Here is a 16,178-nt window from a genome sequence, read left to right on the forward strand (position 1 = left end):
CCCGCGCCACCGCCCCTCACACGCCGCGTGACGCGGCCGTCCCGACCCCCCGCACTCCCCTCAGTCCTTCCGGGTTGGCAGGCGCAGACCCGCCCCCGCCCCGCCCCAAGGTCGGTCAGACCCTCGGCGGCGGCTCCGCGGGGCTGGTGAGCGGTGTTGTGAGGGGCGCCCGCGGGGCCGCGGGCAGGGCCGGTGCGCGGCGTCGTGTGGGGCCGGGGCGGCACCGCCGCGTTTTCTGGGCGCGGACGGAGAGTGGCCGCTGGTGAGGGAAAGGCTGCGGTATCCCGTTCTCGAGGGAAGGGAGGGGGGAAGGGAGGGGGGAAGGGAGGACGCGCGGAGAAGGCAAGTGGCGCGGGAAGGGGCCCCCGGGAGCGCTGCCGGGCGGGAAGCGGGATGTGGCGGCTGCGGGCGGCCCCGTGGGCAGGGCACGGTGCACGGCCGGGGACGAGCCGCCTGCCCAAGGTCACTCGGTGGGCGCGGACTATAAATAGCGGGAAGGGGCCGCTCCGCGGGCGCTTGGCGAGGCTCCGGGCGAGAAGCCCCTTCCCGTCTCCCCTGCCCGGCGTATCCCTCCCGGAGTGCGTGCCCTGCTCTGTCCTACCCGCGGTAACTCTGCGGGAGCTCTGGCAGAGACTGGAGGCGTTTGTTTGGTTCCTTGGGGCGCGGCGGGTTTTCACGTGTCACAGTTCCTCTTTTGGGGTAACGGTGCAAAGAGAAAACAACCTGGAGTCACAGAAATGCCATCTCCAGGCCACTTACCTTGATCTGATAGGTGTCTTACAAAAATTTGATTTTGTTTTCTAGCCAGAAGGATAAAGGTGGGAAGAAATGATTGTGTCGTGGCTACTGGCAGTGAGCTGGCCTTAAACCTGCTGCGTTTACATACCTTCTGTCCAGGGCCATTAATAGCTTTTCCCTTGTTTTTGCGTGCGCCACAGGGATTCCATACGTGGCAAGGAATTTGCTGTGAGGTCTGGGAGCAATGGCGAGCCTCCTGCGTGTTGCTGTCCGTGAGTGCTCAGCTCCTGTTTTTGGCAATGCGTTGCCACCAAACGCGCGTTCTGCGAAGATGTCGTGTCTGCGCATGTTTAGAACCCACCAGATGTTCAGGTCTCAGGCAGCTCCAAAGCCAGGTAAACTGATTAAACTGTTGTAAATAATCTATTATTTTAAAGCATGAATATAAATTGTTTCTTCTTTTTTTTCTCTTTCAGATCTGCATTAGTACAGAAAACACTTAAAATAGAAATCATGGCAGCAGCATACTTGAATCAGTTGCAGCACATTTTTAGACTGGTTTTATAGGGCTTACACAGAAGGTGTTTGTGTTTATTAAAAGTACTTGGAATCCAAATAGTTTTTATTGCTAGGGGGTCCAAGCTCCTGTTAACACTTCCCTTGCTTGAGAGACGTATTTAAACAAATACTTTTCTTAGTTAAAAGCCTCGAGTTCCCCAGGAGTTTTGGTAGACCAGCTTTTTGTGTGCACGTGAGAAAAAATACAGACCTCACAAAGACAGCATCTTGCAAGCAGGACTATATGTAGATATAATTATCCCATCCAAAAAAATCTGTTAGCTTTGTTCAGGAAACTCTTACGTTGTACCACTCTGAAAAACCTCTGATCTGCATCTTCATGTGTAGGGTTTGCTAGTATATTTGCACTACTTCCATTTTAGCAGATAATGGACCAGTTCAGGTATTTTCAATGAAAAAAGAAGTGTGAAAGGGGCCATCCTTTTTTCCAGTTTCTAATATGAGCCTGGTGTATGAAGATCAGAACTGACTTTTTTTCCTCTGTTCTATGCTGTGCATACCCTTACAGTTGGAGGACTGGAGAATACATAATGCAGGTTTAATGCTGTTTTTGCCCATTCATCCTGCATGGGTCGTACTTCCCTTGGAATTTAGAGACCTTGCTTCAGTGCAGATATAGGGTCTTAGGCTGCAGCTGATTAATGTGGAGAGTTGAACTAATTGCATACATGATGCTTGGTTCTTCCAAATGTAGACAGTAGGTAACTGCATTAGATACTTTAGAATACTAGGAAAGTAGTGCTATTTGGGAGCAGAAGTGTCTGGCTGTGAAAACACTGGACACAAAATTAGCATGTATAACTGAGAAGCCTGTGTTGCATAGAACTTCTGGGAATACTGACGTTAAGTGGTACATTTTGTGGTTGTTTCAACCTGGTGACTGAAGACTTTGGAACTTCTGAAGAAATGTCAGGAGTGAGGGCTCCTGATAATCTGTGTCATGTGGCCTTTTACCATAGTGGCACAATGAAACCTGAATTTATTTGCTCTGATAGATTTGTGATGCTCCAAATTTTTTTTTTTTCTGTATTAAATATATGAATGAGAGAAACATCTGTCAGTTTTGACATGGCAAATTGTCTCTTGGTTGGGAGTCTAAACTGACACTTAGGAAACTGGGTTCAAAGTTCTTTCTCGAATGTCTCAGGTAAGTGCCCTTGTTGTTGTTTGAGTTTGGAATCGGTCTTTTTAGTTTGACCACAAATTTGATCATGAAACTGAAGAATCTCTTCAATTTTTCTGAAATTGATGTGCTACTCTGTGTGTGCATTTTCTTGTTTTTAAGAATCACTTTTGAAAAATTTTTCTAGAAGGATGGAGAATTCTGATTAGTGTCATGTGTTTAACATTCAGTGTTGGCCCTTCATATCTGTTGTGTGGAAGCCCTTACTCAAGGATTAGTAGTATTCATGAAATGCAGTTGTTTAATATGGACAATTACAGGTTTGGTAGTCTTTTGGTTGATAATTAAGCTGTTCTTATAGTTCATTTTGGCAACACGTGATTTGTTATTCAGTAGAGGACAAATCAAGGATGAAACAGCAATTGAATGACATATTAGTAGCAGTACTACTGCTTATTTTTACTTTTTAAGTGCTCTTGAATCAAAATGTAACAGCATACAAAATAACTATGTTTTATTCTTTCAGAAATTGCCTGTGATTGTAGTAACACTTGCTAAAATCACTGTAGCACTAAGTTTTCTGAAAAGACCAGTGTCACAGTAATTCTTCTTAAGCCTGTAGTTATTGCTTTCCTTCTCTCAGATTAGGATTCATTCCATCCAGGCTATGTTATGTACAAGAGTAACAGCTGCTTGAGGGGTGAAGAGATTTGGAGTCATCTGAAAAGTAAACTTGGAGGATGGATAACTTTCTTACTGCTGTTTATTTTGCTGCTACTTGTTTATTAGAAACAGGAATTTTCATATAGGATTAAACAAGTATTCCTGTACCCTGTCTCAAATAGTCACTAGTACCAGATGTTTCAGAAACAGGCAATTTGTAATTCCTTGCTTCTGTAACAGGAGGGACCAGGTGTTTTTTTAATCTTTTGTATCATTTTTTTTCTCCTCTTGCCCACATCATATTGGTGTTCTTCGGAATATGTCCTCATCTTCAGAACAGGTGAGATGGTTTGTTTAAAGGTTATTAGAGTAACATAAAAAATAGGCAGGTTACGTATCCTGTTCTTCCATCCCAGAACATGCGGCATATAGTCAAAATTTCTCCTTTGTCTTTCCTCTAAGTTAGTCTCTGGTATTTGTTGATACTATATTGCTGCAGGCTACTTCCCAAAATCACGTTAAGGAGGTTAAAAAACTATATTTTCTCGCTATAGTTTTAACTTAGAATCTTCTTTAAGATTCTTGTAGATGAAAGTTACATGGAGAAGATCACTTTTATAGTTTTGTTTACTTGAAGTAAGGACATACTTGTCCTCAGTACACAGTCAAGATTATGGTAAGGGGATGAGAAATAGTGACTTCTTACTAGTTTTTCTAAATTCTAGTCTGTGTATAAACCATACTAAGCATTTCGTTGGAGTGTATATTCCTTTCTAAGGCCTGTGAATGATTCTGCTTCTGATAGTGGCATAATTGTATTGGTGTTGATTTTTTTTGTATCAAAAAAGTACTGTGTATCTGCTACTCCCATGAACTATTTATTAAAAATCTTAATGTGACTCAAAGAGGTGCTCCAAGGATGTGTATATATCAGTATTTGGAAAATGTTCTTGATGTCATAAAGCAGTAAGTCTCTAAAACATACTCAAAGCAGTTCATAGAGAGTTTGTCTGACATGAAGGATTAGAAAGGCAACTTGAAAGCTTCACAGTCTCATGCAATTTTGAACCCATGGCAAGGATAGCAGATGCACTTCTTCAAAATAAAAACTTAAATCAAGATCCTGAGTTTATGATCCTAGATTTCAACCTTTCAAACTAGTGACTTTAATGAAATTGCTGAGGTCAGCAAACCAAATCTCTGTTCATTGTATAGCTGCTTCCAAACACGTTGTCCATCATACCCTGTTGTATGTGTCGGCACAGACAGGCAGCCGGGACAGCCACAAACTTGTGGCGCAGAAACACAAGTGGAGGCACAGGCACCAGTAAATCATCACCAGCCTGCTGTTCACACAGGCCTTACCAAGAGTTATTTCCAGCTGCAAGGTCACTTGAGTGATTTACAGTCCTCCTTGCCAGGCTTCAGCTTTTTAACCCTTTTCTCCCAAAACCTTGTCTGAAGTTTTAGCATAGATCTTTTTCACTTGTAAACATCTGCTCCATTTTGGTGGTGAATGATGTGAAAGGTCAGGGTAATCTACTTGAAAAATGTCCTATACCTGCTCTAGCTAAAGGCTGGCGAACTGACATCTGTTTGCTTATGCTTTCATTTTCTTCTGTATTTACTGGTTGCTTTAAGTTTGGTAGTGGCACAGAGGAGAAAAGAAGGGGAGAGACTTGTATGTTTGGTCTTACCAAAGCATTGGAGGAGGGAATAGTTCTCAGTATTGGTTTCTGATCATTCTGCTTACTGAATAAGGTGCTAATATTTTCTGTCTGAAAAAGTTGTACCTATTTTTATTGCATACAAGATGTAACAATGCGAAAGAAAGAAGTGAGAAATGAGGAAACGCATTTGGTGTCTAGCAAGTGCATATTGCTGTCCTGTGCCTCCTAGCCATTTACTTTTCTCCTCAAAAAAACAAGTGAAGAAGAAGAAATCAGAAGTATCTATTGTCATTTCATTAAAAAAGATTAATGTTTTTGCTTGAGAAAATAAAAGCTTTAGTCGTGTCTCTGTTTAAATTTGCAGTCATCTTTCTATTCCCTGTATGCTATAATTTATTCCTTCTCTCCCATCCTCCTCCTTCCCCCCAGCCCTAACTCTTCCCCCTGTCTTCCCCCCCCTCCTCCCCTCTTCCCCTTCCCTTTCCCCCCTCAGACTTCCGTTCCCCCTCTCAGCATTTTGGTGCTACAAAAACTTCCAAAAGGAGAAAGGGAAGATAGAACTCTAGTTCTTAATTTTTCTCACTGCTTCTTGTAAAGCTTTTTTGCCTTTTATCCTACCTTGCAGCTACTTTCTTTCTGAAATTACAGTTGGTCTTTGTTATCCTAATAAATTTCAATCTTCTAGGTTTCATTCCTGCTTCTGAAAGACAAGAGAGTTCATTTCCACCGAGATGATTTAGTGAAAATCAGAAGCAGGACTTTATTGTGTAGTAATTAGAAGAGATGAGGAGAAAGGTGCCTTCAAATGACAAAGGGTAATTTGAGTGACAGCAGCAGTTACCACAGCTGACAAGTGGTTAATGCTGCTGTGGTGGGTATGGCCTGAGTTGCACGATTATGTTTAGATGTAGTGTCTGCTGATGAAGCAAATAATTGCAAAGCACTGTTAGCTTTGTGGGTCTGTTGTTTTAGATGTGCATTCTCGCTCCTGTTGTGACTTTATGTTCTTTTAACATATGTTTTTCTGAATTTAGTTTTTGTCTTGTAGTTAAAACATTTTAAATGTTCTCCAACATATAAAATATCAAAACACTTCTTTCTTCAAACTATTTGTTACTAATTTTTTAGTTAAATTTCAAGGACAAAGGTAAAATTTAAAAAAGAAAAAACTAACTAGAATCATAGAATCATTAAGGTTGGTAAAGACCTCCAAGGTCGAGCCCAACCTTTGGACAAACACCACCTTGTTAACTAAACCATAACACTGAGTTCCATGTCCAGTCGTTTCTTGAACACTTCCAGGGATGGTGACTCGACCACATATCTGGGGAGCCCATTCCAGCACTTAACCAACCTTTCAGTGAAGAAATTCTTCCTGATGTCCAACCTGCACCTCCTCTAGCTCAACAAAACCTCCCCTGGCACAGCAATTAGAAATAATGCACTTCTTTGTCTGGTGATTTTTCATTCTGTCTTCTTGTTGGATGTGTTCAATTTTTTTTTTTTAATGAGTTAGTAGACTGAGAAGTATAGGTAGGTACTCAAGTACCAGTTCTTAGCAATTCTGTACTGTATTTTCAGAACATTATAAGCTTATCTTGAAAGTTTTAATTAAAATATTTTCAGATTTTCAACTTTTAAGTACTTTATAGTCCCAAGTTTTATGTAATGGAAAAATTATTTTAATATTTTTAAATGTAAACCTAGTTCCTCAAAGTTCTTATTTTTTGCTTGTTTCTGTCTGAAAGTGGAAAGGAGACCTACCTAAAATACTCCTTGTCTGCTACAAATTTTCATAGCACAATACATACATGGACAATTTAAAAGCAGATTTGTAACTTAAAACAAGCCTTTTATCCACCTTCTCTCCTTTTGGTTTGAGGTTTTTTGTTTGGTGGGTTTTGTTGTTGTTGCTTGATCGTTAATATGAGTGACTGCTTAGACAGCTCAAGTTATATTTCATTAATATATATGTGGTATAAATGTCTTGCGTAGTCATATCACAGTCCAGGTTTAAATTCTGGATAGATGTCAGTGAAAGCTGATATAGGATTGATCCTGTGATGGGCTGTGTGCTGTTGGTATAATTGAAGCAGTGTGGTAGTTTGATATATGGTTATTCTGCTTGAGCCTGTGTATTGATAAATAATATATTTAAACACTTGTTTGGATCAGAGAAATTTAGCTCCCAGATATTAGACTGGAAGCCCAGAAATTGTACATAAACAAAGTTAGGTGTTTGTAATTTGAAAATGTCAGCTAAAACTGATAAATTTTGGCTTCAGCAGTTTTCCCAGTGTTACTTAGTGGAGCTTTGAACAAGACAAGGAAGAGAAGAGAAGTACTGTTGAAGAAGCTAGTAGATGGATATTCCATTATTCTTCAACTACTTCTGAATTCACATTTTTCATTTCTGTGGCAACTTTTAGAGTACCTCACTGATGTAATTGTGCCTTTGAATGTATTTTATGGTATGTATGTTACATTTGTTAATAGTGATTTGGGACAACTGTAATTTGATAGACACAAAACCAGTTCAGTTAAGATGTAGTTTCACTGCTCAAACTCATTTGTTTATTTCTTCACAATAAAGTGGAAGTGGCTAGAGACGGATTTAAATCCTTGCCTAAGGTAGAATGTTTTATCAGCAGAACACCAGGTATTGTGTAAATCTGAATGCCAGTTATACAGTCAGAACTGTGTAAAGTCTGATGGGTATGAACTGCATCAAACACTTGTTGCTGCTTGTGTGGCTGATTGTGCTGACCTTCTGATTGCTGAGAGGACAAGGATCTCTAGGAAGATGGTGCAATTTAAGGAAATGTGAACTGCGTTCCTAGAAAATAGCATTCTGCTTCCTCTTCCCTTAGGAGGGAGAATTGCTAGCTGTGACATGTCTGCATGTGTCTGTAAAACATTGAAGAGTGCCCTTAATATCGATTAGTTATTATAGTACAATTAATGCTGTCTTATCTGCCACTCTTACAGGAATTCCTTATAAACAGTTGACTGTTGGTGTCCCCAAGGAGATATTTGAGAATGAGAAGAGAGTGGCTCTTTCACCAGCTGGAGTTCAAGCCTTGGTTAAACAAGGCTTCAGTGTTGTGGTGGAATCTGGTGCTGGAGAAGCCTCCAAATTTTCTGATGACCATTACAGAGAAGTTGGAGCAAAGATCCTGGGGACCAAGGAAGTCCTGGCTTCGGATTTGATTGTGAAAGTAATTGTTTTATTAATGCATTTCTTATTACATTCTTTTAGCAGAAACTTATAGGTCATTTTTTTGTAATAGTCTGCTAAAAGTTCAGTAAGTAAGGTCCTTTAGTATTTTCTCTTCTGAGTCCTGACTCAATTTTGGTATTTTTTTTTAAATAGCTCAGGTGTGCATCTACATTAAAAATCTAGTAAATGATGGTGTTGAAGAAATTGGGGATAATTTCTTATCAGATTTCTAGCTACTCTTTACTTGTGTTTTCTAGAGCGAGGTATTCTAGAGTGGACTCTAATCAGGTGAAATCCCTACTCTAAGAAGCCTTTTCTCCAAATTTAGTAACACATAACTCAAGTTACTCTTTAGATAGTTGTTTGGAATTTTGAAGATACAAGTTTCTAACTTTTTCAGTTCCACAACTCAGTGTGTATCAAAAGTATTTGTCACTAGATGAGTTATAGCTAATTTGGGAAAACTGCTAAAAGCGAAGTTACTTGAGAGGTTTTAGGTTATGCAGAGTCCTGAAGGAAAAAAAAAAAACACCTTAAATTTAATGTTGAGGCTTCCTGTAGTTGCTCTAACACATCAGGATTGAAGGCAGAATTTCTATGAGCTGCTTTGTGAACAACCCTTTTAAGGAAGTTTCTCTTTGAAGAAAAGTGAGAAACTTAAGTGAACATAGGTGGAGATTACTATCTGGATATCTGGCTTGAAATTCCCTGTATGTAGTCATGCCTTGCCACCTAATTAGTGATTCTTAGCCTGTAGAACTTAATTGGCATATGTGTTGAGTAACCATTTTGCTTAAAAATGGTAGTTTTGAGGGTAGCTGTCTGTTAGAAAAGGCGGTGGCTGCTGGTTAAAAGCCATCAGATCTTTCTGAAGGTGTGTGCTGACAACTACTGCCCTGTCACCAATCCACCTAGAACTAATTCCAGTATGTGCACTGCAATTAAGAAGGGCAGTTACTCAGTTCAGTTGTATAAACAGCCTTTGATATACGTGCTTCCTTCTGTACTTTGTGAGTGGGAATGGCCAGACTGCAAGCGGGGAGAAAGGAAGTGGAGTGTGTTCTGATTTCTTTCCTGTGATTGACTTAGAAACTTCTGTCCTTCTTCAGGTGAGGGCTCCTATATACAACTCTGCTCTAGGTGTACATGAGGCAGATCTTTTTAAGACGGCGGCGACCCTGATTAGTTTTGTCTACCCGGCACAAAATCCAGACCTCCTGAAAAAACTAGCAGAAAAAAAAGCTACTGTCTTGGCTATGGATCAGGTTCCACGGGTCACCATTGCTCAGGGATATGATGCACTTAGCTCCATGGCCAACATTGCTGGGTATGATTTATTTTTTTTCAGCTTTGCTAAGTATAGCTGGATTAAAAATCATATGCTTTGATATTAGTTATATCTAAAACAATTCTACATCTCTGTTTTCATGCAGTAGTTTCAAGGAGGATGGTGCTGTTGGAGGTGCCAAACTACAGAAGTTTCTTATGGTCAGCTTTACAGCAGATGAGAACAAAGGTTTTAAAAAAAATAAACAAACTGGAGGCAATTCTAATTCCCTGACTTTGATCTGAACTGGGTCAGAGCAGTTAAGATATCATTAAGTCATCCTGAACACAGGTTGTCTGTTGGAAGGATCTGATGTTGAGAGGAGCTAACTAACCCAAATAACACTCAGTATGAGTGCAGTTGCCATGGCAGATACAAACAAAAGATCAAATACTGTCCCATATCCTCATGCTTTGCAACTAACATTTAGGTATTGCAGTGATTTAAAATGTTGTTGTCAAGCTGGCTTTCTGTTTTTTTAACTTTGATGATGTCTTTGAGGCATAATAAGCCTTTGAGAAGGCTTCCAGATTTTGTGCACGCAAGCAGTATACATCCACATACATGTTTAATGACTTCTTTCAGTTTTCATTTGGTGTAATTTTATTAAAATATAGGCATTAATAATGTATTTAAAGGTATAAAATCTGCAAGCTGTATTCCAAAGGTGAACTAATTTTGTGGCATACAGACCTTCATATGCCTGTTCTAGAGACAGGAAAAAAAGTGGAATGGGACTGTTGAACCACAACACTGTTAGTAAAAGTGCAAGAAAATGTGCACTGTTGTTAAGAAAAGACAAAATTACGTATTAATCCTCATTTTCAGATAGCTGCTCTGGTGTTAACTTGGTGTCCAACCACCCATTCTTGGATGGGGCAAATGAAGTAACAAGGTTACACTATTTGTCCTAAGTCATATGGCTTTGCAAAATTAGGGTTAGAATATCTTTTTTGAATGCGTGCTTGTTCTAAGTGAGCTTACTGCAGAATTACTCAGGGTTTTGCAATTACTTATTCATTGTTTCCTTCTGTAACAGGCCTCAGGTTACAGCCTTTGAAGGTAGTTTCAAAGACCAGAGAGTTAACTTTTGGCAAGTTAGGCATGCATTTTTAGGGTAAAATTTTATTTGAAAGAGTGAATAGTTGCAGACATCCAGTATACTGGAGTCCAAAAATTATGTCTGAAAATGCATTGAATGATTTAAAAAAAAAAAAAGGCAAGAAATATGAAGAAAGACTATTAAACTTGTGCTCAGTAGTAAAATATTAAGATATTCTACACATGCTATGGTCAAATGTTCATCCTTTTGATTGATGTCATGAATGGAATTTTACTGAACCTTGGGAGAATACTAATATATGTTCATCCTTAATTGACAGTTACAAGGCTGTGGTTCTGGCAGCAAATCACTTTGGTCGATTTTTCACAGGTCAAATCACAGCTGCTGGTAAAGTTCCTCCAGCAAAGGTATGTGCAATTAAACATATGGCAAAGGAATATGAGTTCCTGAGCTTGGGTAACCATTGCTGAAACTGTGTTATTTGTTTTTCTGCCTTGGGGTTAGTTCTAGAGACTTTAGAAACTGCTGTAGTTATTCTCACAGCATTTTTTGTTCTCATCTGTAGTTACCTTGTTTTGGGAATAATAGAACAGTTTGAGTTTTACTGAAGTTTACTTAGTTTAAACATCAGACCAGCCATATGTAGGTGGACTTATTTTTTTTCAAAATGGGGAAAGAAAACAGTTAAGAGAAGTCAGAGATACTGGGATTTCTGGGGCATTGAAGGGTGCAGTGGAAAGGTTTACTTAATTGGAATTACAGGTGGACTGGGTTGAAGAGAAATGCAAGTAGAATTAGAGAGGGAAATAAAAAAGGAAGATAAATCAAGGAGAAAACTGCTACGTACTTACACAGACTATTAGCCACAGATGAGTTGGCTCTTAGATACGTGAAATTAGGAGTTACAGCTTTTAAACTGTTAGTTTATGGGGCAGTTTTGCCAAAGTAATTTTGTTTTCTGTGTCCTGAGGTATCTCGTTTAAATGGCTGCTTAATGAGATTTATCATTCTAGGTCTTGATCATCGGAGGAGGAGTTGCTGGCCTAGCTTCTGCAGGAGCAGCGAAATCGATGGGTGCGGTGGTTCGTGGATTTGATACTAGGTAGGCGTAAGAAAATAGTAATAACAATCCGAAATTGCTTTTAAGTTGTTTGTATTGCAGTGAAATTGTACTGCCATTTTTTAGAGCAATAGACTGGGAAAATTAGAGAGCAAAAATACTTTTCTTCTTATAGCTGCAGAGACTGCAAACTTGATTAGTTCTTTTCTATTAAACGACCTTCTTGTATCAAAGTTTTACATGCTTAATACAGTATTTGCATTAAAATTATGTACTTATATGCTTTATGTAGAAGTGGCATCTAGTGCTACTTAGCTATATCTAATATGAAAGAATGAAAATTAATATGTCTCCAGATTTATGATGTGCAATATGAGAAAAACACTCTGGTTTCTTAGAAAATCTGCATACGTCTTAAAAGAAACTGGAAAGAGGTTATTTTTCATAAAAGCGTGGTCAAAATCAGTCTAAAACTTTTCAGGTCTTTTAAATTCCCTACTTGAGCACCCTGTATACTTTTATCTTGAGATGCAAGAACGTTTCTGCTGTGTTCTCTGCGTGTTGTGAATATTCACATAACACTGATATTTATTCTCAATATTTACTGTGATGTCATGTGATTCAAAATTACAGAATAACTATTAAAAAACCCAACTCCAAACATCCCCACCCCAGCAATTTTCCCTGTGAAAATAAGACTTACTAGACTTACTTCCCATTTCACAGTTTAAAGACAGCACCACAGGTTGTGTATTTATCACCCATCTTAGACACTTAAGTTTGGGCTGTGGATTTACCGAGTCATGGCATAAGAAATGTGTGTGCAGAGCTAGGCATCAGTTAAATCTTCCCTTTTGAGGCTTTTCTTGGAGCAACTCTGCTGACTATACAGGAAACTAGGCTGCCTTCATTCCTTATCCAAGTCTGTCTGGAACCTAAATTTTGTGATGCAATTATTCTTTTCACTAAATACAGAAAGTTGAGGACTTTAGTTATATTCTCCTCAATCCTGAAATAAGTTTTGTATCTCTTGTCTGAAGACTGCTACTGAAAACACTGGTAAAGTCATGGTGTATTTTTAAAGTGGTGGCTTCCTCTTCTACAATTTTCTTTTTCTAGAGCTGCAGCTTTGGAACAGTTCAAGTCTCTTGGTGCTGAGCCTTTGGAAGTAGACTTAAAGGAATCTGGAGAGGGACAAGGTGGTTATGCTAAAGAGATGTCCAAAGAATTTATTGAAGCTGAAATGAAACTCTTTGCCAAACAGTGCCAAGATGTTGATATTATCATCACTACAGCACTGATTCCAGGTATGTTTTATGTGTAAAATGCTAATTTTTATTTATCTAAGTAAGTAAGTAAGTTGGCATATTTTGGAGCTGCACCTGCAGGGTTAGTGAATTTTGTCTTATGTGAGCATTAACTTCCACCATTCTGTGATAAATGCCTGGTTTTAAAGTGTGTGCCTCCTTTAAAAACTTCTGTTTTCATAAAGTATCAGTCTTTGGCTCCATACCATCATGTTTTTCTTGTTAAACAAGGAGTAGATAGTAATAAAGTAAGAGTATATAATTCTCTTGCATACCTACTGCATCACTGCTACTTCTGCTCTACAACTTGTGCACTAAAACAAGTCTGATTGAAATGGTACTGTCTTTGCAATTGAAATGTAGTAAGGTAGAACTTATATTTCAGTGTTTTGTATTGCGCAATATCTATATTTCAATAACTTATGATAAGGCCTTTTTTTGGTTATGACTTGAATTGTAAGATTGGATGTTATCAGTTTGCTGACAAAATTGGACTTGCTAGCATCTTTGGTAGACTGCCCATGCATAACTTTTTTATATGCTTTGGAGAAGGATGTTCTGGCATCTCTTCTCTCTGTCTTAACAAACGTTCTGTGATATTTTATCCTAGCTACTGATTACTTGAAAATTTTGCTTACAAAAGTAATATAGGTAGAAGTGAGAAGTAATCTCCTGAGCTCAGCAGATATAAAGCTGTAGTTTGTTTTTAACTTGCTATGTTTTATCTTGTCAGGTAAAAAAGCTCCTATCTTGTTTAAGAAAGACATGATTGAATCAATGAAGGAGGGTTCTGTTGTTGTGGATTTAGCTGCAGAAGCAGGGGGAAATATTGAGACTACAAAGCCTGGAGAAATGTATGTTCATAAGGTAAGCATTTTAATCTGCAGTTCATTCTCAGTTGGCCTGAACTCACATTGTGTTTTGTAAACTGGATCCTGAAAATGAGTGGCTGATTTTGCTCGTTTGGGCTGAAGGAATCCTTTACATTTGCATTTGGTCACTGTAACATGTGTATGAATTTGAATACTTTTAAAGAAACAAATACCTTTGTGCTGTGTTAATTTGCTTGTTAATGGATGTTATGGAATTCTTGCTACTTAGACTTCCGAGTCCAGTGGTTTGTCTCTGCTGACCTGAAGGTGTGGTTTGACCTAAAAGAGATGGTAGTAGAAATAGGTTCTTTGACTTGCTTATCACCTCCCACAACTGGGGGTTGACAGTCCCTGCCATAGGTAAGCTGAGCAGGGTCAATGTTTACTTCAGTACAAAGTCTCTGGCTTAGTTCAGTACAATTTCAGCTTCAGGAGGGTACTGGCTTTGCATGTCTTTAGCTTCAAGAATGTGTGTCTTCTGTAGAGTATCCAAAGCACTTGTAACCCAAACTAGGTATCCAAAGCACTTGTAACCCAAACTAGGTGTCCTATAAATTGGTTCATTAAAGGAAGCAGTTTGGCTCTGCACTGAACTACTTTGGTCTTGCTTTGGTGTTTACTGGTTTGGTTGAGAACTTGTTTTTCTACTTTTTGGGTTTTATTTTTGGTACTTACGAGGAATCTACTAGCAATTATAAAAATCTGGTAGCAGATTATCAGGGTTGTTGCTTGGTATTGCAAGGACATAATGCTGTTATTTGTGAAGCCTGTAGGATGTTGCTGCCATGGTCGTCGTTAACAAAAGCAGGGCTCTTTGTGTATATATTAAAGACTCATGTTACATTTGGCTTTGTGGCTTTCTAGGGCTTTTGATGTCATTGGTTAAAACCTGAAACTAGAGAACATAGAAGACAAGTAAGCACGTACTTCCATGAAGAGTTTATATGGGGTGCTTTTAGAGAAGTATTACCCCTGGATTTAGTGTACTGGCACTGTGCTATGGAAAATGGCAACAATGCAGAAGTATTAGGATTGTGCCAGAGCATTGCATTAAGAAGGCAGAGTTCTGGAAGCTTGCATGGATCTTAACTGTAAGTTGTGGGAGCAGTGTTCTAACACAAGCCTGCTTGAACACTTACGAGTGTATACCAGCCTCAGTTTCCACTTCCTCCCAAAAGTCTGATAGCCAGGTGTACTCTCATTTGTTCTTTAAACAGTGAGGATCTATTATGTTCCATTTTTTACATACACACGAACTCAGACATATTACTGGCACAGCTAGCTAGCTCTGAGAAGCTCCCTTCACTCTGCTGGCATATAGAAAGTTGGCTTCTGTGCTTGCCTTCCAGAAAAATGGAGGAGATACCAAGCATTAGGCAGGATAATCTGTTACCTGATTGCTTAAAGAAGTTAAGTTCTGAGGATTTGGAGAAGACAAGCTCTTGCACCAATATGCCTTCCTCTTTGTGTAGGAAGAGCTTGTTGCTAATAGCATTTAAGGTGTTGGGTTTGATCATGATGGATTCTGTAACTGTTGTGAGTAATCCTCCCCTGTCTTAATAATGTCAGAACTGCAGGTAGCAGTTTTAGTGGGATGAACAGAAATAAGTGCAAGAGTTGGGATATGTATTTCCAGAAGGATATACCGGAAAAGATGATGCTCTTTCAGAGATTGTATGAATCCTCATTATTTTACTTGGATTTTTTTTTTCCAGGGTGTTACACACATTGGGTACACAGATCTGCCTAGCAGAATGGCTACTCAGGCCAGTACCCTGTATTCCAATAATATTATCAAACTTCTAAAGGCTATTAGTCCTGACAAAGAGAACTTCTACTTTGATCCAAAAGATGAATTTGATTATGGGACTCTGGATCATGTTATTAGAGGAACTGTAGTAATGAAGGTAAGTCGGGAAATATTCTCTTCTTAATTTGTAAGAATTAAGAATGTAAATCTTTAACCTTTGTCACTGCTGTCTCTTCGAAATGCCTTTGAAGATACTGCATGTCAACAGACTTCAGAGGTGGTTTGATGAGAGTGTGAGTGTGGATAGTTGTGTGTTTATTCAGCTGAGCATTCCTCTGTCCCTTTTTGTTGTGGGAAACCTCTTTGCTTTGTCTTCTTGTCAAGGTTAAACAAATACCTAATGCGTCTACTGTTGAAAAATAGCAAAAAGATAAAATTTGCCTGTTGTATTTGTGTGATAAAAACATAATTATTTAAAACATATTTGAGACTTTACTACAGGACTAGAAAAACATTCTTCCTGTATTTTTTATTTAATTTTTTAAAATACATTTTTCTTTTTTAGTAAGAGTAACTTCAGAAAAAATTGGTGAAATTAGAATATGCAGGATACTTTAAGCTTTATTAGGAAATAATAAAATACAAACTCAGGGAATCGACCAGTAAGGGCTCTCCTTCTATAACTATTAGGAAATAATAATTTGCAGTTTAGGTAAGAGGTATTAATTTCAGTTGAGTTTTGGTGCATAATGTTGCTAATACTTTATGACAGCTACTCTGGAGGAGACTTACATTGACTTAAGCTC

General features: G+C 38.8%; 1 protein-coding gene across 4 annotated transcripts in view; it reads left to right on the forward strand.

The window, feature by feature from the left end:
* The first annotated feature begins 98 nt into the window (after positions 1-98).
* The window catches only part of NNT (nicotinamide nucleotide transhydrogenase), a 39,073-nt gene continuing 22,993 nt past the window's right edge, over positions 99-16,178 (forward strand). The window contains exons 1-10 of one of the 4 annotated variants that reach the window (XM_017811187.1): positions 1,039-1,133; positions 1,215-3,443; positions 5,459-5,588; positions 7,762-7,991; positions 9,103-9,320; positions 10,703-10,790; positions 11,397-11,485; positions 12,563-12,750; positions 13,484-13,617; positions 15,338-15,529. In XM_017811187.1, coding sequence (XP_017666676.1) covers positions 5,579-5,588; positions 7,762-7,991; positions 9,103-9,320; positions 10,703-10,790; positions 11,397-11,485; positions 12,563-12,750; positions 13,484-13,617; positions 15,338-15,529 — 1,149 coding nt within the window. In that variant the 5' untranslated portion in view covers positions 1,039-1,133; positions 1,215-3,443; positions 5,459-5,578. Of the gene's footprint in view, positions 147-187; positions 263-935; positions 1,134-1,214; positions 3,444-5,458; positions 5,589-7,761; positions 7,992-9,102; positions 9,321-10,702; positions 10,791-11,396; positions 11,486-12,562; positions 12,751-13,483; positions 13,618-15,337; positions 15,530-16,178 lie in introns of those variants that run through there. The other 3 variants (XM_017811184.1, XM_017811186.1, XM_017811188.1) reach the window with 3 other exon arrangements.

The sequence above is a fragment of the Lepidothrix coronata genome, unplaced genomic scaffold (assembly GCF_001604755.1).
Source record: "Lepidothrix coronata isolate B3197 unplaced genomic scaffold, Lepidothrix_coronata-1.0 Scaffold31, whole genome shotgun sequence".
NCBI lineage: Eukaryota > Metazoa > Chordata > Aves > Passeriformes > Pipridae > Lepidothrix > Lepidothrix coronata.